This window comes from Pristiophorus japonicus, chromosome 1 (genome assembly GCF_044704955.1).
Source record: "Pristiophorus japonicus isolate sPriJap1 chromosome 1, sPriJap1.hap1, whole genome shotgun sequence".
NCBI classification, from domain to species: domain Eukaryota; kingdom Metazoa; phylum Chordata; class Chondrichthyes; family Pristiophoridae; genus Pristiophorus; species Pristiophorus japonicus.
The window spans coordinates 212989642-213011320 of NC_091977.1; the positions used below are offsets into that span (position 1 = coordinate 212989642).

At 40.6% G+C, this 21679-nt stretch overlaps 1 protein-coding gene across 1 annotated transcript in view; it reads right to left on the minus strand.

Annotated features, from left to right (window-relative positions):
* The window catches only part of LOC139268349 (adhesion G protein-coupled receptor L3-like), a 484368-nt gene that overhangs the window by 280309 nt on the left and 182380 nt on the right, over positions 1-21679 (minus strand). The window contains exon 3 of the mRNA XM_070886428.1: positions 10008-10117. Within this exon, the coding sequence (XP_070742529.1) occupies positions 10008-10117 (110 nt within the window). The remainder of the gene's footprint in view (positions 1-10007; positions 10118-21679) is intronic.

Here is a 21679-nt window from a genome sequence, read left to right on the forward strand (position 1 = left end):
CACTGAAACCATACCACAGCCTAAGTCAATTTATAACATATAGGTTCTACTTAATTATCAAAACACCACAGACAAACTTCCCAAACACTAATACTCTTACAGATCGTCTGTGACGATGCCAAGATAAACTACACAGGATGCCTTGTACATCGTTTTTTTTTTTAATTTGAAATTCAGCCAATACTGAAAAAAGGAAACTTTTCAAGTTTACTAAAGGTTATTTTTGGCAAGAAATACTTTGCTGGCAAAAGGCAGTATATCAATAGAATGAAAAGCAAAAGAGTGCCATGGATGACAAGCTTTAAAAACTTAGCTGTAAAAATTGTGAATCTGCCTGGTGAGCTGAGGAGGAAGACTCATCTTCTCATCTCATTGCAAAACATGGGTCAATGCTTCGGCAGTGTCAGACAAGACCAGAGCATGCTTAACCAGGGAGACCTAATATTCACTATTATACATTCTTGCTGCTATCACTCTCACGGTTATATCATATGTCCTCGTGTGATCTTTCTTGGTCTCGGAAGACGATAGAAAACAAATACATTATGGCCGAGGATATAAACTTTCACACATTCATTGAGTAGTTAATGAATTTCTGAATAAAAGCAAAGCAACACTGTGAATTTATAGTTGTTATAAGCTTAACTATCCCTCCTTGGACTCGACAGAAAAGTAAGAATGATGCCTGCTGTGATAAATGGCAATTTAAACTGAACCGGACACAAGGTACAGGGTAACTGAATATTAACCTTTTATGTGCTAGCTGCCCATGGTGTGTCTTTGGCCAATCTTTTCCTCTCTGATGACTTCAGATGGACTACCCAATATTGCAAGCTCAGTTGAGAAGTATCTTTTTTTAATTCCCAAAACAATAACTGGGACAAAAGAAAATGCAATTGTGTGCCTCAAAATAAAAATGAGTTACCAATTAAATATGTTCGCAAACAAAACCTGCAAGATGCTTGAATTGGAATTATTGGCTCAACACGTCCCTGGGGCTGGGGAACATTTAGCTCTCAGATCCAATAAAACGAAAAAAAAGAGTGGAAACACATTACATCAGGTCTGCACTCCCATTGTGTTGCTCATAGCTCAAATGTTGAGTGTTAGGGCTTTTGCTGGAACTCCATGGATCAGAGGATCTGCAGGAATCACAGGGACAACTGCAAGATTAAACAGGCAAATGTAATTTCTCATTTTAAAACAAAGAGTTGCATTTATATAGTGCATTAGAACATCCCAATGTGCTTTACAGCCAATTAAGTAATTTTATTTTTGAAGTGTAGTCACTATTTTAATGTAAGAAACGCGGCAACCAACTTGCATACAGAAAAGTCCTACAAACAGCAATGAAATACATATTTATTAGGTGCTGATTGAGAGATATGTGTTGGTCAGGACACCAATAGAAATCTGCTGCTCTTCTTTGAATAGTACCAAGTCATCTTTTACATCTACCTGAGGGGGCAGACGGGCTTTTGTTTAACATTTTATCTGAAAGACGGTACCAGTGACCGTGAAGCACTCCCTCAGTAGTGCACTGAATTGCCAGCCGAGGTTATGTTCTCAAATCTTTGGAGTTAACTCCCTCCCTCGATCATCCAAAGGCCTTGGGGCTATCCAGCAACAGCAGTGTTAGCCATGGCTCAGTTGGTAGCACCCTTGCCGATGAGCTAGAAGGTTGTGGGTTCAAGTCCCACTCCAGAAACTTGAGCACAAAAATCTAGGCTGCCGTAGGTGCCTTCTTTCAGATGAAATGTTAAACTGTCTGCCCTCTCAGGTAGATGTAAAAGATCCCATGGCATTATTTTGAAGAAGAGCAGGGGAGTTATCCCCGGTCTCCTGGGCAATATTTATCCCTCAATCAACAGCACTAAAACGACAGATATGATCATTGGCTGCCGTCTTTCCCACATTTCATCAATCACTGCATGCCAAAATGTATTTCATTGGCTGTAAATACTTTGGGAAGTAATGAGGTTGTGAAAGGCGCTGTATAAATGCAAGTCTTTCTTGTAGAAGTTCCGAATGCCAGCAACATGGGGTGCTGGTGCAGGATTCTCAGGTATACTGCACCCAGCAGGAGGGCCCCAGAGGAAAATCTACCCAGACATAACAAGCAAGCTGGGGCAGGTTTTGAGAATGTGCCTGGCTTTAAACTTCATACCATAACAGAAAGAAAGAAGCTAATAACATGGTACAAAGACAAAAATATTTATTTTTGCCACACAAGTTAGAGTATAAGCCAACTGGCCAACTGTCCTGCATTCAGCGAGAGTCTCACAGCAAAGCACAAACTCGTGCCCTCCTTCCTGAAGATGATACTGATTTACCCAGTGCAAGTGCGAGCCAGGCAATAGGAGGAGGTCCACCAGGGTCTACCATTATCCCAGCAATTTTCCTACCGTTGGTGAAACAGCTGCCCTGGCCTCGCTAAACAGCAATGTGTGAAGGGACGCATGTCACTAAGAAAACTACTTGAACCTGACATTTAACCGATGTGAAGTTAAGTGATGATGACACACAAACTTTTTTCTCGGACGTTCCTTCCAGGGAATGGCAGAAGACTCGGCAATGATCGTCAATTTGCAGTTCACCGCAGTAGTAGTGATGTTATGGATGTCCTGTTTAGACATGATACCTTAAATTCAATGCCAGATGCAATATTCACAGTAGGAAAGGCTGACAGGGTTTTTCATGTTTCAGGAGTAGAGTGCACCCACGTGGCTGTTGAAGCAGTTAAGCAACATGCCATGATGTTCAGCAACAGAAAAGACCACTGTATGAGCGCCCAAATGATGTGTGATTATTAACTAGGAATTATGCATTTAAGTGCACAGTTCCCAGAGTGCCCATAACACACATATCTTAAGGGAATCATGGGTTTTTCTTGTACCTTTGGGTGATACCAATCGCATGGTTGGCTCCTCAGATATATGAACTGCCACTCAAAACCCAGTGCACAAGACTGCTGCAAAAACCTTATGTCCCTGAACAAACCCTTTACAATGAAGCGAGAATAGTACATCCCAATATTGTACAGAGTGACTGCGATCACTGCTATTACAATCTGGCACTGAGCAGAGGGGAGTCCTAACCAATTAGCTGTTAGCAGCTCCAGTCAAGTAGGTATGTGGAGGGAGAGAATGGATGGCAATCGGAGATGACACTCAAGGGAGGGAATGCATGGCAGTGGGCATGAATAGATGCCAATGAAAGAAATTAAACAAAGAGCTTGGCAATGAAGAGGGAATGGATGGTAATGAGAGAGGGAAGAGGGCAGAAGATCAGAGCAGTGCTTTGGGGTGGGGGAAGAAAAATAATGCCAGCATTAACTAAGGAAAAGTAGGGAGAGACTAGATGTGTGTGTGTATGTGTGTGTGTGGGGGGGTGGGGGGGGTGAAATATTTCAATCAGATTAAACTGGTTTGCCAGATCAAGGGGAAAGGGAAAAAATATTTATTCAATGAAGGAAGGAGAAGAGCATTACCAGTATGAAGTGGGAGGGTTGGAAGAGTAGATAATGTCTCTGAAAGGGTGGTGTTGGTTGGGGTACCATGTCCATGAGATCTGTCTCTTTGCTGAACTGGGGCAGGAGGAGGTGCTTGGATGTAGGAGAGTGATTGTTGAAGTAACCTTTGAGTATCTGATGATCTGATTTGTTTGCTGAATATTTGTTATTTTAGATTAAATATTTATTCATTGTGAAGTACAAAAGTGCTTAGAACATAACCAGAATGCATCATTTTGAATGCAAAAATGAATCAAAAATTTTCCAGAGCAGCATGTCCCTGAGCTCATTCTAACACCGTACAATTAATTTTATACCTTGAACATTTGGTTTGTTCCTTCAGGCTTTCATGTTGTGTACCTATTGCTTAAGTTACAAAGGTTGTGTAACTCCGTCATAAGCTTGTAATCAGAGCCATTCTTCAGGTGCTAGCTTTTTAGAGGTCTGTGTCAGCTTGCCTTTTTAAAGTTATTGACCAGCTTATGTTAGTTTTCTAGATTGGCGTGTATGCAACATACCTAGCACAGTGAGACTCAGGTGCACCAATACTGCTGTGTGAAGCAAAACTTGGCGAGTTGCTCATTTCTGTATCTCCTTCTCTGCCCACTCTCTTACCTGCCTTAACTGCACCTTTATAAGTTGCCATCATTACCGCAACATGTGCTTGAAGGGTAGTACAAGCAAATTTTTAGGTTAGCCTTTGAGTGTTGCTTAATAAGTCAACAAGTGGGAAAACAATTTTCTGTTAGCGCACTACATGATTATACCTGCGTGCGTAACAATATTGGATCAGTGCAATGTACAAAACTTCTGAACAATACTTTCCTGTATAGATCAGGAGCCTGCAGTGAAAGGGAGAGCTGTCGCTGCAGCATCACAAGCTGGTTGCTTGCATGCCAATCTATGTTGATTATGCTTCTGCCAATTGTACAGTTGGAGAAATTAAAAGGAATAGATATTGCTGACATATGAAATGTAAAATCATAATTGAGTCAATCCACCTCTGCTGTGGTCTTTGCTGCTGCATATTTACACCTTGAAATCTTTGGGCTGACGCAGGTCAATGACAGCTTGAATAGACACATGCAATGGGTCACTTTGAAGCTCGCAGAGCTAGTCCAGGGAAGGTCGAGGCAGAGGGTCAGGGAATGATGAATGGAAAAGCATCCAAATGTACTAGTTACTAGTAGTACTTAAGGAAGTGGCCTTAGAAATAGTAGATGCGTTGGTGGTCATTTTCCAACATTGCATGGACTCTGGATCAGTTCCTATGGATTGGAGGGTAGCTAATGTAACCCCACTTTTTAAAAAAGGAGGGAGAGAAAACAGGGAATTATAGATCAGTTAGCCCGACATCGGTAGTGAGGAAAATGCTGGAATCAATTATTAAAGATGTAACAGCAGCACATTTGGAAAGCAGTGATGGATCGGTCCAAGTCAGCATGGATTTATGAAAGGGAAATCATGCTTGACAAATCTTCTAGAATCTTTTGAGGATATAACTAGTAGAGTGGATAAGGGAGAACCAGTGGATGTGGTGTATTTGGACTTTCAAAAGACTTTTGACAAGGTCCAACACAAGAGATTAGTGTGCAAAATTAAAGCACATGGTATTAGGGATAATGTATTGACGTGGATAGAGAACTGGTTGGCAGACAGGAAGCAAAGAGTAGGAATGGCAGTCAGTGACTAATGGGGTACCTCAAGGTTCAGTGCTGGGACCCCAGCTATTTACAATATACATTAATGATTTAGACGAAGGAATTGAATGTAATCTCTCCAGGTTTGCAGATGACACTAAGCTGGGTGGCGGTGTGAGCTGTGAGGAGGATGCTAAGAGGCTGCAGCTTGACTTGGACAGGTTAGGTGAGTGAGCGAATGCATAGCAGATGCAGTATAATGTGGATAAATGTAAGATTATCCATTTTGGTGGCAAAAAAAGGAAGGCAGATTATGTGAATGGTGGCAGATTAGTAAAAGGGGAGGTGCAACGAGACCTGGGTATCATGGAAATCAGTAATTGAAAGTAGGCATGCAGGTACGGCAGGCAGTAAAGAAAGCAAATGGCATGTTGGCCTTCATAGTGAGAGGATTTGAGTATAGGAGCAGGGAGGTCTTACTGCAGTTGTACAGGGCCTTAGTGAAGCCTCACCTGGAATATTGTGTTCAGTTTTGGTCTCCTAATCTGAGGAAGGATGTTCTTGCTATTGAGGGAGTGCAGCGAAGGTTCAGCAGACTGATTCCCGGGATGGCAGGACTGACATATGAAGAAAGATTGGATCGACTAGGCTTATATTCAGTGGAATTTAGAAGAATGAGGGGGATCTCACAGAAGCATATAAAATTCTGACGGGATTGGACAGGTTAGATGCAGGAAGAATGTTCCTGAAGTTGGGGAAGTCCAGAACAAGGGGTCACAGTTTAAGGATAAGGGGTAAGCCATCTAGGACTGAGATGAGGAGAAACTTTTTCACCCAGAGAATTGTGAACCTATGGAATTCTCTACCACAGAAAGTTGTTGAGTCCAGTTCGTTGGATATATTCAAGAGGGAGTTAGATATGGCCCTTACTGCTAAAGGTATCAAGGGGTATGAAGAGAAAGCAGGAAAGGAGTACTGAGGTGAATGATCAGCCATGATTTTATTGAATGGTGGTGCAGGCTCAAAACGCCGAATGGCCTACTCCTGCACCTATTTTCTATGTTTCTATAAGAACCAACCCTCGCCTTTCTTTAAGACACACCTATAAAGAAATTTACATCTTAGACCACACACAAGGCCTCAGCTTCTTCCAAATGTATTAGTCTACATAGTCAGTGCTTTCATTTTGCTGAATATCAAGTTGCAGAAAAATAATTAGTACTTAAAACAATAATTAGTTGCTCCCATATGATGTCATTATGGGTTTGATTAGAGTGCAACACATAGTTTATTAATGCCTGTCGTCATCACAAACCTTCCTAGAATATGCCAGGTATGGTTCCAACAGCAGCATTACACTGTGTGTGGGGTTAACCAGATTTTTTTTAAAATCTGGATTTAAAATTTTACTCTCCCCAACCCCTATTTTCCCATCTTCCCACACTGATTAAGCATGGCAGTTATCCAATAAATCACTCTGTGGCCATTCATAGAATCATGGAATTGTACACAGCACAGCAACAGACCATTAAACCCATCGCGTCTGCACCAGTGTATTTCTGTATGACTCTCCTGCTTGCTCCTGATAACCTTCAATGCTTCTCTGTTTCAAGCAAATACCGAATTCATTTTTTTTTTAAGTACCTATCTATTCTGCTTCAACAATTGTTTGTGGCAGAGAATTCAACATTCGAGCCACCGTGTCAAGACTTTTTTTTAATCTCCCCTTTAATACTTACTCTATTTGTGCCCTTTTGATACCATCTTATCAACGAGTGAAAACAATTCATCACTATTTACTGTTATAACCCTTCATAATCTCGAGGGCCTTTATCAATAGTTACTCTTCACCGTTCTCAGCTCCAGAGAAAAAAAATACAACTTCTCAAGATTTTCTTCACAACTTTAACCTCTCATCCCTCCTAACATCAGAGTCAATCCATGTGCACCTTTTCCATTGGTTTTATGTCCTTCCTAAAATGATGCGTCAAAAACAATATGCCAAATGCAGCCAAGTTCAACATTACTTCTTTGTTTGTGTTATCTATGTCTCTGGATCCAAAACCAAGAATTTTCTTTGCCTTTTTTACAGTCTTATCTACTTGCCCTGACACTTTGTATTTGCACATCAAGGTCCTTCTACTCCTCTATTCCAATTAAAATCTAACAATTTACAGTGTATTTCCTTTCCATTTTATTGTTCAAAAGTGTAGGTGAAACTGTAAGGTGATATTTATTGCCCATCCCTAGCTGCCTGAAGCTACTGGTAGTTTGCCACTTTTATAAACTGCTGCAGTTCTTGTGGTGCTGGTGATGCCACTATTCTTAGCTTAAAAATGTATTACTTTACGTTCCTCTACATGGATCTGCAATTGCTACCAGTCTGTCATCTTTCAAACCTATCTATGTCCACCTGCAGTCTTTTATAGTCCTCATCGCAATATCATATCACCATCCCAAAATCTGGTCCCATCAGCAAATTTCAATATTGTTCCCTAAACTCCTAAGTCTATATCATTTATTTTACATTATTATTTTTTTCAGTGAGCATCAAGATGGTGCTTGTCCGTAAGGGAGAGGGCACATCAGACAGGCTTCTCCTAATCCAATATCTACACATACTGACTTCCCAGCAGGGGTCACTGGATAGCTGGAGCAGAAACCTTGGGTTGTTTTCCCCCACTTTAGTCCAGGGCTATTGATGCAAATTGTAGCACCCCTACAGTTATTAAGATCAGCTACTATAGCAGAGACTGAACCTGTGATCATCCAGCTCTCTATGGCTCAGTTTCAAAACTGGGAAGAGCAACTACCAAGTGGATGATAAGTTATTCATTAATTCTCTTCATTCATTGCAATATTCTTGTAAAAATTGCTTCAAATGGAGATGCTGTTGGCAGTCGAGGCCACATTTCTTAAAATGATTTCTGGTTGCGGCGGCATCTTACTATTGAGTTTTTAAAAATATCAATACAAAGCAAGATGTAGCCTTGCATGGAATCCGATTCAGGTAGTTAAATTATTGCAGGTGTTGAGGAAATGCAAGTCGACAGATTGTTTTAGGTGATGGGGTAGGCTAGAACTAGGGGTCCCCCACATATTGAGAAAGCAGGAGATGAAGGTGGAAGTCAGTATCTGTGGTTGTACATTTTCTTAAAGGGCAGTTGACCTGTGGGAAAGGGTTCAAGAGGTAGTATTGAAGAATGACTCAACCATCCTTTTAAGAAGGTGTTAAATGGATTTTTGTAAAACGAGATGATCACATCACATGGAAAATAAGCTGAATTATTCCAGAATATATCAAATGGATTTGAGGCCTCTCAGGGCTTGCCGGATAGTCTATGAGGGGTCAGAGAGGAATTCTTGGCAGAAGTCGCCTAAAGTGACTGCAGGTCTCCTTGAAGGGAAAGGGAGGGAGGACTCAGTCCATGGGCATGAAATCCAACAGAAAAATTGGGACAGGCATGCAACAGCTTGATAATCCTTCTCGCCCTAGGTACATCACATAGCAATGTTCTAACACATCCTCAGACACATTACATCCTGTTCTGTTCTTCTTTGCAAACCACATAAATTATTATTCAAATACCCCCTGCTCCTTGAAGTCACAATCTACTGGTTAACTAGGTCACTCTACCTCATATTGTTAAACCACTACTGTCCTTCACAGTGCAATAAATATTCATTAAAGATCTCAGAATATGTACGTGTTCTATTTTATGGATATAAAACTAATTTCCCAAGGTCACTATAAATTGATCAAACAGGTATTTTTTTTTAGAAGTAGTATTAATCATTTATGGAGCCATCTTAAAGTAATTACTGTCACATCTTCCACTTGTACATCAGGATTCCTGTTCAGCATGTGCTGTTAGCAATCATGTCAGGAACCTGGCTTTAGTCAGCCATCACAACAGGAGGTGGCAGATCGAATCATCATTGCATCAAATCACAATTGATTTCTCAAAAATAAATATACATACACACACACAAACAAACAGCAGAGATGTCCAAATCGGACAACGATTATTGGGAAGCTGCAACTCATAGCGATAGAATGAAACAAGGAGATATTTCAGTTGCTGGGAAAGCCAATTTACAGATGAATGAAACAGACAAGTATTTATACTGGCTGAGAAAAAACTTAGCACATTATTCATCATTACTTTCCTGATACATTTAGTTTCAATTTGTCCAAGACAACAAGTAACACTTTTTATTCAATGGCTGGTCTCCAGGCTAACTCATCCATATAGTAAATTCTAATGCAATGATTAGCACTGCAGAATAAATTGATTTTTTTTTTAAATGGTATCTCAGAATATGAGAATCCTGATTAGATTGGTTAACAAGTGCACACTTTTTTAAAAAAACAGAATGGTGTAGTGGCTCGGAGTACAGTGCAGCAAGCTCATTGTATTAAGTTTTTTAATCCTTTGCAGAGTTGTACTGCCCAGTAAATGAGGCACTGCTGCAGAGTTCTCAAATGTCACTAAATATCCTTTATGCGGAGATGCAAGGGAAAAACAGGTCATTTGGACCAGTTAAAAAAATCAGAAGTGCACATCACCAGAATGCAGATGTGTACTTGAAGGGCACGCCTCCCTCCTTTACAATGTTTTTAAACTTTATGAAAAATGGCAGCAAAGTTGAGAAGCCAATTTACAAAAGGCAGGTGCCTAAATCTGCATTGTCATTGCACTGTGCGACATATAGTGCTACAGCACTATATTATATTTCAAATATGTTCCAAGGAAAGTATACAACTCTAAACAACAATATGTGGTAATATTTTTGGAAAAAGACAAAGCAGAACGTTCAATTAGAGAACGTGCCAAACACAGGAGCACACTTACTGTAAGGAACACATTCATACTGAACTTCCAGATACTTGTAGGTTCCTGGGCAAGGATCTGGAAACACGTCAGGTCCGGCTACAACTGCGCATTGGGTACGGTTATTACACCTGGAAAAGAAGATAGAAAGAATCCATTATTGGCTATGCAGTCAAATAATTCCTAGATTGCAGCATATTCTTCAATCTCAAGCCCCAGTTACAAATACAAGAAACAAGTAGTATTCTCCATTCATGACAGAAAATATTTGGCCCCAAACAAGTGTAAGCCACTTAAATACTGTTGTGTTACCGATTTGAAGACAGCATTGGAAAGGTATGCTGAGTAATAGACGATCATAAATGCATTCCAAAAAAGTGTATTGTGATCTGCACGTGAATTTGAGACTGGCGCCACCAAGAAGCATAGGCACCTATCCAGTGAGGGGCTGGGTGCACCTCAGCCATCCAATCTCAATCTTTTGTATTTCAAAAATAATTCTACTGCTTCATCAGCTTTCTTCAAAGATATATTGCTTCACAGCAAATCAACTTATGCAGGTGAGCAAACAGGTTATAATTGAGTAGGAGGCTTGCCTTCAGAATATCTTTTAAAATCAGCCAGAGAGGGCACGGTTACCATTAACACAATTCAAAAGAGACAACAGAAATAGAACTTGAATTTCTGCTCAAATCAGCAGTACTAATGTCACTGGAAAACTGAGCCCAGCAGAGTAAGTGGTTTAAGGGCCCACTTATACTGCAAAGTTTGTATCGCTATAAAGCAATTTCCACTTCTCAACTACCCAAATAATGCTGTGTAAATCCAGAGTCAGGGTCCAATGTGACTCTGGAGAGAAGTGTCACAGGACCCCTGAAAGGAGATACAGTGCGACATCCGAAATCTGGACTGAGGCTGTTCCGGATTCCATGTATTTCCGGATTTCGGAACGTCTTTGCCTGGGCCGAAGTAAATGGGGTCAGGGGGGGTATCGTGCGGCCTAGATCAGGCCGGGGTGAGGTGAGGCCGGAGCGAGGTGAGGAAAGGAGGCGAGGTCGGGCTGGGGCGAGGTCAGAGGGCGAGATCAGGCTGTGGTGAGGTAGGGAGGTGAGGTCGGGTTGGGTGAGGTAAGGGGACAAGGTCCGGCTGGGGTGAGGGCGAGGTAAGGGGGCGAGGTCGGGCTGGGGTGAGGTCAGGCCGGGGCGCGGTCGGGTCGGGGTGCGGTCGGACTGGGGCGAGGTTGGGCCACCAAGAGCCGGGGCGAGGGTCGAGCCACCAAGACGTGGTCGTCCAGATTTCAGAACATTTTCCAGTTTCCGGACGACCCCGCCTCAGATCGGCCTGATGTCCGGATTCCGGAACATTCCGAATTGCGGAACTCCGGATTTCGGACGCTCAACCGGTAGTCTCACTCCACTTGAGGTTTGAAACTGTATGGAGTCCAGCTTCATTAGAGAGCATTCGAGAGGGTCCTTAAGTGTGCTAAATGTTGCATCCCAAGTGTGCTTTCTAAACCTTTACATGTTAGATGGATGAGGAGCTTGGCAATTGCTTTGAGCTGTTAGCAAAGGTCTGAGAGTGTGCATGAAAATTACAGTTCCAGTCAAACAGGATAAATGGGGTGCTGCCTGACTGGAACCAAGCCAACAGATACAGGTCTCAGATTGGTGGTTACGGTATAAATGAACAAAACTAACTCAAACGGAAAGTCTAATACAAAAGCAAAATACTGCGGATTCTGGAAATTTTAAATAAAAGCAGAAACTGGTGGAAATACTCAGATCAGGCAGCATCTGTGGAGAGAGAGAAACAGAGTTAACATTTCAGGCCGATGACATTCTGTCGACAGGTTATTGACCTGAAACGGTAACTCCGTTTCTTACTCTCTCCACAGATGCTGCCTGATCTGCTGAGTGTTTCCAGCAGTTTCTGTTTTTGTGTTACATAAAATAAAAAGTCTGTTTAACTCCGGGTCTGTGCTGATCTTAATTACTTAGATAAGTAGCTCTGCAGATTTAGAGTTCCATTACACCTCTGAGCTAGCTCCTCCCTATGTCAGCATTGTTCTCTTCTGAAATAATCAGAATTCATGTATTAGTATTTGATTTTTCAAATTGGGGACTAATGTTCACTCTCACTCTGCAGCAGATGAACATCTATAACTTTTTGGAATTGGCCTGGGACGACTTTTGGATTGATTTCTATTATGATGCTGTTAAGTTAAAATGCAGCTGATAAGGGGTCAAATGCACACAATACACATGCTTTTTGGAACTCAAATTAGATCCAGATGAAACTTCTGCCCAAAACGGTGTTTCTTGCATACCACGTCAACTTGAGGCAATGGGGTATGTCAAGACATTCTTACGGCATTCCCACCTAATATGTTGCAGTGGCTTCATTTCTTTGAGAGAGGTGCTGATGGGGTTGGTAGCTGCCAGGGGACCCACATCTAATTGGGCAGTAGCATGCTTGAATGGCAGCTCAACATGGCCAAGCCCAGACATGGGGAACTGGAAGGTCAGAGGTCAACTTTTGGCTACTTCTCTAGCTGGGCAGAAACACAGTTTGCAGAGACTTGGAGTAGAAGAGACAAAGAGAGAAAATGTACTTCCTAAGATTAGTGCTGACGAAGTTCGTGGACTTAGCGCGATAACAGGGGAGGTATTTTCTATGTTACAAGAAGAGTTGGCCCAGAAATTGCTGGAAAAATAATGGCGAGTTCATGCCGTCGCCATTATTCGTGCATAAAAAAACTCAGCAATTTCTGGCGAGGAAGAGACATACCATTAGTTGCGAATTGCCACAAATTGCGGGACGATTTGCACTACTCCACAGTTAGCCATGAAAAAACAGGAGCTCGCCATCAATTTCCCATGAGTGCCATGACATTGCTGGATTTATGCCATAAACACGAATGAATCTTGCTGTGTACATTTAGGGCTGGTGTTTCATGTTAGAATGACCCTCTTAATGGCATGATTTATGGTCCTAACATGAAACTCAGCTTTGGAGGACAAGAAAGGGAATAAATTAAATTATGGTGTTCTCACTCCTGCAAGTAGTAAATTGTTCTTAAAGGATTTTTAAATTTTAAAATGTTGTAATTTTTTCTTTTACTTTTCCTTTCTGTCCCTGTTTTCTTCTTTTTCCCTCTCTATTTCTGTATCTAATTTGACTGATTTCACCCTATTTCCTGCTCGGTTTCTTTCTATATCCTCACATTCGGTAAGGAGATAGAACATTGGACCAGACATTCACGAGATCTCAGATGCCCCGTTGACATTGTTGCGCTGTTATCAATTCACATTTCCAACAATTTACGGTGTAAAAATAATACAATCTGAAGGGTGAGGTAAATTCAAATCAAATTCACAGCACTCTCCACAAGATGCATTGCTCTCGCAATTTCTCAGCCATTTATAGGAGAGACGGGTGATGCTTAACCTCGGATTGGTGTAACAGATAGTGTAAAAATAATTCCAGGGAATGTTTAGAATTGAGCTGCGCCAAATATTATTTTGCTGGGACAGCACAACAAAAAACTGTGTTTCAGAAAACTGACAAGTTATTGGTGCAGAGAGCATTCTGGACATCTGGGGTTAATGATAGAGGAAGCTGCAATCCACACTTCATTTCTGCTTACATGAGCAGAAGTGGCATAGTTCCAAGATATGTAGAAATGTCAAACAGATTAACTATCTGTATTAATATACAGATAAGTGCTGCTTTGTTTTCTACTTGCCTCACTCTCTTTTTAAAAAAAATTGTTCCCATTGCATCAGGTTGCAGAAAAATGAGCAGATGCATTTTTTTTTAAATGGAACAAAATGACAGTGATACAGGAAAATGCACAAAAGAAGCATCAGAGATTACTCTACATGCAGCATGCACCTGGGCAGCATTGACTTATCTTTCATCTAAATTTGAAAGAGTGCATATGCTGTGTTGCGAGCCTGATAAAACCCCAGCAGCTGTTACGTTGGCTTCTCTATCTGAAACTTGGGAGTGCTGAAGCTCTCGGGTTTTGGCCCATTTACTCTTGGAAAATGTAGAAATTTTAATCTAGTATGACACGCATCCCAGATCATACTCTATGTGTCTCCAGCCCTTTCCCAGCCTGAACCAAATTTCAAAACCAATCTTTCAACAAAGCGGCTCAGCTGTCCTTAGTTGTTAGTCAACCCATGCGTTAAGCCTGCTAATAGAGGGCTCTGACATTCACAATTCAATGTTATCTTGACTGATATCAGGTTTGGACATGACTCAAGATCTTGGGATGCAGGTCTTCGGGTTCTTTCTGGTTTACTCTGAAAATTAAGCTAGCAAGCTTGGCCCTTTTAATTTAAGAATGATACTCCATTCCACCAATAGCTAACTGGGTAATGGAATTGTGCAGCTACCGAGCTGTACGGGCCAAGAAACATCCCAGATTAAATGCTCAATTTCCTGCGCAGCCAGTGAGGATGCTAAAATTTGCCTCAGTGCAGGTTTAACCAACCAAGGGGTTCTGATCTTGATATCTTTCTAGTAAAACTGTGTAATGGAGTTTACAAGTGAAAAGGATTATGCACCAGATAAAATAGTTTGTTGCAAGGAACTTTTTTCATTTCTGTTGACTTTTTGATTTTAAGCACTGAAAACCTTGGAAGGGATAACCTTGCTCCCACTGCGTTAATTCAATTGTAAAAGCCAAAGATAAAACAACTCAAAAGCTGAAGCTTAGCTTGATATCACAACATCGCAAGGCAAATAGAAACTGGACCGACTACTTACTGGTGTCAATCAAGCACCATTAATGCCTTTGGAGGTAATGTAGGTTACTGTGTGTGCGGTTAGTAAAGTGGGCCGTTCACTGTGGGGATCACATTCTTCAAAACAAATGCATAGTTGTGTTCAAAGCCTCACTGTAAAGTGGAGCCTGTTAACAATGGGCAAGTCTGGCTCCAGTAACCCTGTGCCCAATAATACTTGTACAACAAAAGTAACAGCTCTGTAACTCATGCTTCTACCTCAACATTTGGACAGGTTTATTACTTTCCAAGTGTTTATAATGTTCATAACATTTCCAGGCGAAATTTATTGCACTTTCCTGTTCAGCGCCTTGCAGATATCAATGCACCCATGAAATATTTCTTCCCTTCCTTCACTGGTTAGTTTCATCAGTTTCTTGTAGAATGTTACCGTCGGTCCCTTTTTGATAGGAACTCAATGTAAAATGCTATGGTTAGAGCTGTGGAGAAAATGGTTCAATGAAAGTACCATCAGGGTGCCCTCATTTGTTGTGAAAAGCTGTCTTTTGGGGAATTTTTTTCCCACACAGGTAGAATTGTCAAACATGCTACTGTCGAGATCCCATCACCTTTGAATTTCCAGGAATGCTCCTGGACTACCTAGTTTCCTAACCAGTTCAGGTTTCTCTGTTCTGGATTTCAAGGTAAACTGGATTCATATAACCGCACGGACATATTTTCAATACATAGGGTATTTAGATAACACTGGAGAGGAGATTAATGGAGCAGCTGGGTTTTTTTAAAAAAAGATCTATGCTGCTATTCATATGTAAAATAAATGTAGGTCACTCCAGCTAATGCAGCTACATTCTAACTCCACTTTGGTTATTTCTCCAAAAGTAATGTTAAATTGAAAGTAAAGCCAAGAATAATCCCATCTCAAATAGTATTGATGGTGTAACTACTTAACTGATAAGGTAAACTATACTTCCAAGACCTCCTTGTAGTACAACATTCCCATCTCTTCCCGCAAGGGACAAAAGAATTCACAAAAGGCAGATCAAAGACAAAATGCTCCTGAATAAGGGTCTACAATGGTCTTGGCCTTGAGTATCTGTGGGGATAAATAATGCTTCCCCAGGATCTAGTTTTATTTCTATAAATGCTGCAGTATTGGGGAGTTGAATACTTGTTCATTTTTTGCCTCTCATGTTGTGGTGTTCTTTTGTAGTGTGCAACCAAAGACCATCATATCGAGAATATTTGTCTCAAAGTAGGTAGTTGCTGAAAACACCTGAACTATTGAACAGCTGAACTGAGGTACCAACTGGCAAGTAAGGACTTTCCAACAAATTATTGCATTCTCAGGGAAAGTGGTATTTAACTATGTGTTCAAAATCCTGTCAGAGCAGTTTACAAAACAACAATGATGCATGGGAGAGTTCCACACACAGAAGAAATATGTGAAGTTTTGCCAATACTGAAGCAGTCCTATGTCAGGTGTAGAATTAAATAAATGCAGTCTAAAGCTTGCTTAGCTCTATCCCAATAAAGAGCAAATGCTCAAATTTCAAAAGGATTACCATCGAAAATAATTCTATTTCTTGGAATTTGTCCTTGTGAGATTTGGACTTATGCTTTTTATTAGGATAGAGAAGTGAGCTTTCCCCTGCATTTTAATTCATAATAAACAAAACTCTCCACACCTGAAATAGTGGTTTTGGTGAGCCTGTGATGAGATATAAATTTGTATTTGCATATAAAAAGCACTTTTGAAGTGTAGTGTAGCCACTGTTACGGAACGAAAAACAGTAGCCATCCATAAACAGCAATAGAGATAAATGACTGGTTAATCTGTTTTGGTGGTCCACTCAGTTCAGATCGGATGACATTGACACTGAGCAGAGACATGTCAAGCAGAGGTGTCAGTCGGGGCAGGTAGAGCGAAAATTAGAGGTAGGGTCTCTGGTGCCTCCTGAGATTGGCTTCAGGAGACACCGGCGGTTACTTGGGAATAAGCTGTGTGCCCGCCATATCTGCTGCAGATACCAGGCCAAACATACAAGGACTTGAGAATGGAAATATCAAAATGAAGGAGATCAATTACCCATTGTAATTTGTTTAAATTTAAACAGAACTATATTAGAACTGTTTGTTTTCTCAAAACCTCAACAGGAATTCCTGTAACTGGTCCTTATACCCAAAGGTCTGGAAACTGTACCTTTTCAGTAATGTGCCCTTTCAGGATTTTATCGACTGATGGTTAGCAACTGTCCAATTTGCAATAATTTGTTTTTACTTGATTAAACACAGTCCCACACACATTGAACTCAATTCAGATTTTACAGGCTAAAAGAACATATATTCACAATTCATTGGAAATATTAAGTAAAAACATGCAAATACTACAAAGAACAAGGTAAAATAAATTTAACAAAACACTCTTTATAAAAAGGTCCATTACTCTTTGAATGACCAACTCCACATGCAAATACGAGTGCTCTGATCCTTGTCAGAAAAAAGTTTTGTTTCCGAATGGGAAATTGTGCCCATTTTCATTCCCATAAAGTTTTGAAATGATATATGATGTATGTGGTGCAACTGTCATGCAGGAATGAAATGGAGTATTCCATGTCACCACATATAAGAACTCAAATGGTACTAAAATGGAAACAAACGCCTTCTTTCAACCTATTAATTCCTTTGAAGTGAGGTTATCAGATAAAATTATATCCAACATTATCCTATAATGTACAAAATAAAATCACATTATACAATTGTGGAGTACCACAGGATCCCATGACCCAAAAAAATAGAATATACATTTGGTTTTGCAAAAATCCAAACCACAGGAACAAGTTTCTAGGGGCCATTTAACAAGAAATTCAAAATAAAGAAGCAATTGGTTGATTACAGAAACACTTGCAATTTACATTAAGGCAACCATTCACAATTTATGCCAGTGAACTAAACTGATCTAGGTTCAGAAGCAGCCATCAGGCTTCTTTAATTAGGAACAAAACAAGGTTCAGATTTGAAAAAAGTTTAAAAATCTTTTGCCATTGGTATTCCTTTCAGGGAAAAAAAAGTTCAAAAGATTTAACATCTTATTTTGGATTAAACAACAAATGTTAATGGATTCCTATTTGACAGTTTGATGGAGCTCAACAAGCTTCTTGAAGTATCCTAGATTTACAACTACCTCTGATACCTTCTCTCTCAAAACAGTTAGCAGAATTCACCATTTAAAAGGAGGTGGAAAAAAATCAAATGGCCGTAAAACCTTTCTGCCTCCATCCGCAACATACTGATTTTTTTTTAAATGATGGCAACATTGCATCTCTAAGGGCAAATGAAGATCACATTTATCTTCTTGCAGAATAGACAGAGGAATATTTAAAAACCACAATAAATCTGCAACTTCTCGTTCATTTTGTGCTTCACTAAACGTCTGACAAGTACAGCACTTCATTACAACTGCCTGCTGTAGTTCACGGATTCCAAACACTTGCAATAAAGAGAGATGATGGCTGATAAAATTTGGTGCTGTAATTAGGCATTTTCCTGTTAATTGTAATTACACTTTGTCACACTGCTGCGATTTTTAGGAAGCCTCCCTCTAGGATTATAGTGAACTTGGTTTCACTTTTGTACTTTGGTCTGTGACGAGACAGGTTAACCCTAAGAGTCAGCAGGAATGGAAAACAAAGATTTAGTCAGCTTTTCATCATAAACCAACTAAAATGAAAAACAAGAGCTGCAGGCCCTTAAGAAACCACTGAAGTGATATAAACAGACATAATTGCAAGCATGGAGATTCATTTCACTAACTTGACGTAGTTTGCTTCATTTATAGCTTTGTTTAATTATTAAATGCTTTGTGGAGTCATTGCATAGTTGTATAGCTCCCAGCTATATTAATATGTTACCAGCCAATATATACGTGGATGAAATTATTCCTCATTTGCACTGAATGTTAGTATGTTTGTGTGGAAATAACACATTTCACAATTGTATGCTATATTTCTTTGACATGCAAACTACCCTTCGTGCAAAGGTAAAAGAGTACCTGAACTTGACCATCAATATTAACTGAGTATCTGTATTAGGGACTAGTGGTTAAATAAGGAACAGATGTGCATTTCATAGGATTACTTAGGATACACGGCACAGAAACAGGCCACTCAGCCCAACCAGTCTATGCCAGCATTTATGCTACACTTGAGCCTCCTCCTGTCTTTCCTCATCCAAATCTATCAACATAAACCCTCTATTCCCTTCTCTCTCTTATGCTTGTCTAGCCTCCCTTTAAATGCATCTATACTATTCGTTTCAACCACTCCCTGTGGTAATGAGTTCACATATATATCTCAACACGTCTTAAGGAGCTTTGTAACCAATGGACTTTGAAGTGCAGTCACTGCTCTGCAGGCAAATGCAGCAACCAATACGAGCAAAGCAAGGCCTCAAGACCAAAGAATGAATGAACAGGCAAGCTTTTTGGTGGTATTTGTCAATGAATGAAGTTGGCTGGGACACCAGGAAAACTTCTGACTCTTGTTTGAATACTGTTATAGGATCTCTTATGTCCAGCTAAGCCGGCAAATAGGGCCTCAGTGTAATGTTTCTTCCAAAAGACGGCATCTCCAACAAAGCAGTTCTCCCTCAGTACTGCACTGAAGTGTCAGTCTAGAAATTTGCATTGGTGAGTTTAAATCAAAAAATTCACAACTCAGGTGGTGAGTGCTACCAACCGAGTCAAGTCAGCACTGGCTAGAGAAGCGGACTCCAGAATCATAGAATGATTACAGCACAGTAGGCGGCCATTCGGCCTGTTGAGCCTGTGCTGGCTCTCTGCAAGAACATTTCAGCTAGTTCCACTCCCCCGCCCTTTCTCTGTAGCCCTGCAAATCTTTTTCCTTCAGGTACTTATCTAATTCCCTTTTGAAAGCCACAATTGAATCTGCCTCCACCACCGTTTCAGGCAGTGGATTCCAGACCACTCACTGCGTAAATTTCCTCATGTTGCCTTTGGTTCTTTTGCCAATCACCTTAAATCTGTGGCCTCTGGTTCTCGACCCTTCCGCCAATGGGAACAGTTTCTCTCTATCTACTCTGTCCAGACCCCTCATGATTTTGAACACCTCTATTAAATCTCCTTTCAATCTTCTCTGCTCTAAGGAGAACAACCCCAGCTTCGCCAGTCTATCCACATAACTGAAGTCCCTCAACACTGGAACCATTCTTCTAAATCTTTTCTACACCCTCTCTAAGGCCTCCACATCCTTCCTACAGTGTGGTGCCCAGAATTGGACACAATTCCCGTTGTGACCAAAGCAGTGTTTTATAAAGATTCATCATAACTTCCTTGCTTTTGTACTCTATGCCTCTATTTATAAAGCCCAGGATCCCATATGCTTTTTTAAACCGTATTCTCAACCTGTCCTGCCACCTTCAATAATTTTTGTGCACACATACTCCCAGGTCTCTCTGTACCTGCACCCCCTTTATAAAATTGTACCTTTTAGTTTAAATTGACTTTCCTCATTCTTCCTACCAAAATGTATCACTTCACAATTTCTCTGTTTCCTGTCATTTAGCCAGTTTCGTATCCATGCTGACACTGTTCCTTTTATTCTATGGACTTCTTTGCTGGCATTTTATCAAGTGCCTTTTGGAAGTCCATGTACACCACATCAACCGCATTGCCCCCATCAAACCGGTTACCTCATTAAAAAATGCAATCAAGTTAGTTAAACACAATTTGCCTTTAACAAATCTATATTGGCTCTCCTAGCTAGCTGGCTTCAAGACAGAAAGCAGAGAATAGGGGTAAAAGGTAGCTATTCACAGAAGGTGGGTAGTGGTGTTCCACAAGGATCAGTGCTGGGACCACTGTTGTTCACAATTTATATTAGCAATTTAGACTTTGGAATCAGAAACACAATTTCTAGATTTGTGCATGAGACCAAATTGGAGGCAATAGTCAATACTGAGGAGAACTGCAACAAATTACCGGAGGACATTAATAAACTTACAGAATGGGCATATAATTGGCAAATAAAGTTCAACAAAGATAAATGTGAGGTATTACGTTTTGGTAGGAAGAATAGATTACTTGGAAGACGTGAGTCTGGGTGGGGTAGAGAAACAAAGGGATCTCGGAGTACACAAATCACAAAGTTGCGACACAGGTTAGCAAGGCTATAAAAAAAAGCAAACCAAGCACTAAGGTTTATTTCTAGATGTATAGAATTGAAAATTAGGGAAGTTATGCTAAACCTGTATCGAACCCTGGTTAGACCACACTTGTAGTACTGCGTACAGTTCTGATCACCGTTTTATAAAAAGGATAGAGAGGCACGCGAGAGGGTGCAGAGAAGATTTACAAGGATTATACCAGAAATGCAAGGGTATACCTATCAGGAAAGGGTGAACAGGCCGAGTCTCTTTTCTCTTGAGAAAAGGTTGAGGGGTGACCCAACAGGGGTCTTTAAAATTATGAGAGGTTTTGATAGAGTGGATAGAGAGAGAATGTTTCCACTTGTGGGGAGGAGCATAACTAGAAGCCATCAATATACAATAGTCACCAAGAAACCCAATAGGGAATTCAGAAGAAGCTTCTTTACCCAAAGAGTGGCAAATATATGGAACTTTCGGGAGTGGTTGAAGTGAATAGTATAGATGCATTTAAGGGGAGGCTAGACAAGCATATGAGGGAGAGGGGAATAGAGGATTATGCTAATAAAGTTAGATGAGGACAGACTGGAGGAGGTTCAAGTGGAGCATAAAATCCGGCATGGACTTGCTGGGCCGAAAGGCCCGTTTCTGTGCTGTATATCCTATGTAATCCTAGGTAATATGTAGCCTTATAAGTTAGAATGAGGGAAGTAGATATTATTTGGTTTCCCAGCCAGCAGCATGTATGTGGGACCAGATAATTCCAGTGGCACTTAAATC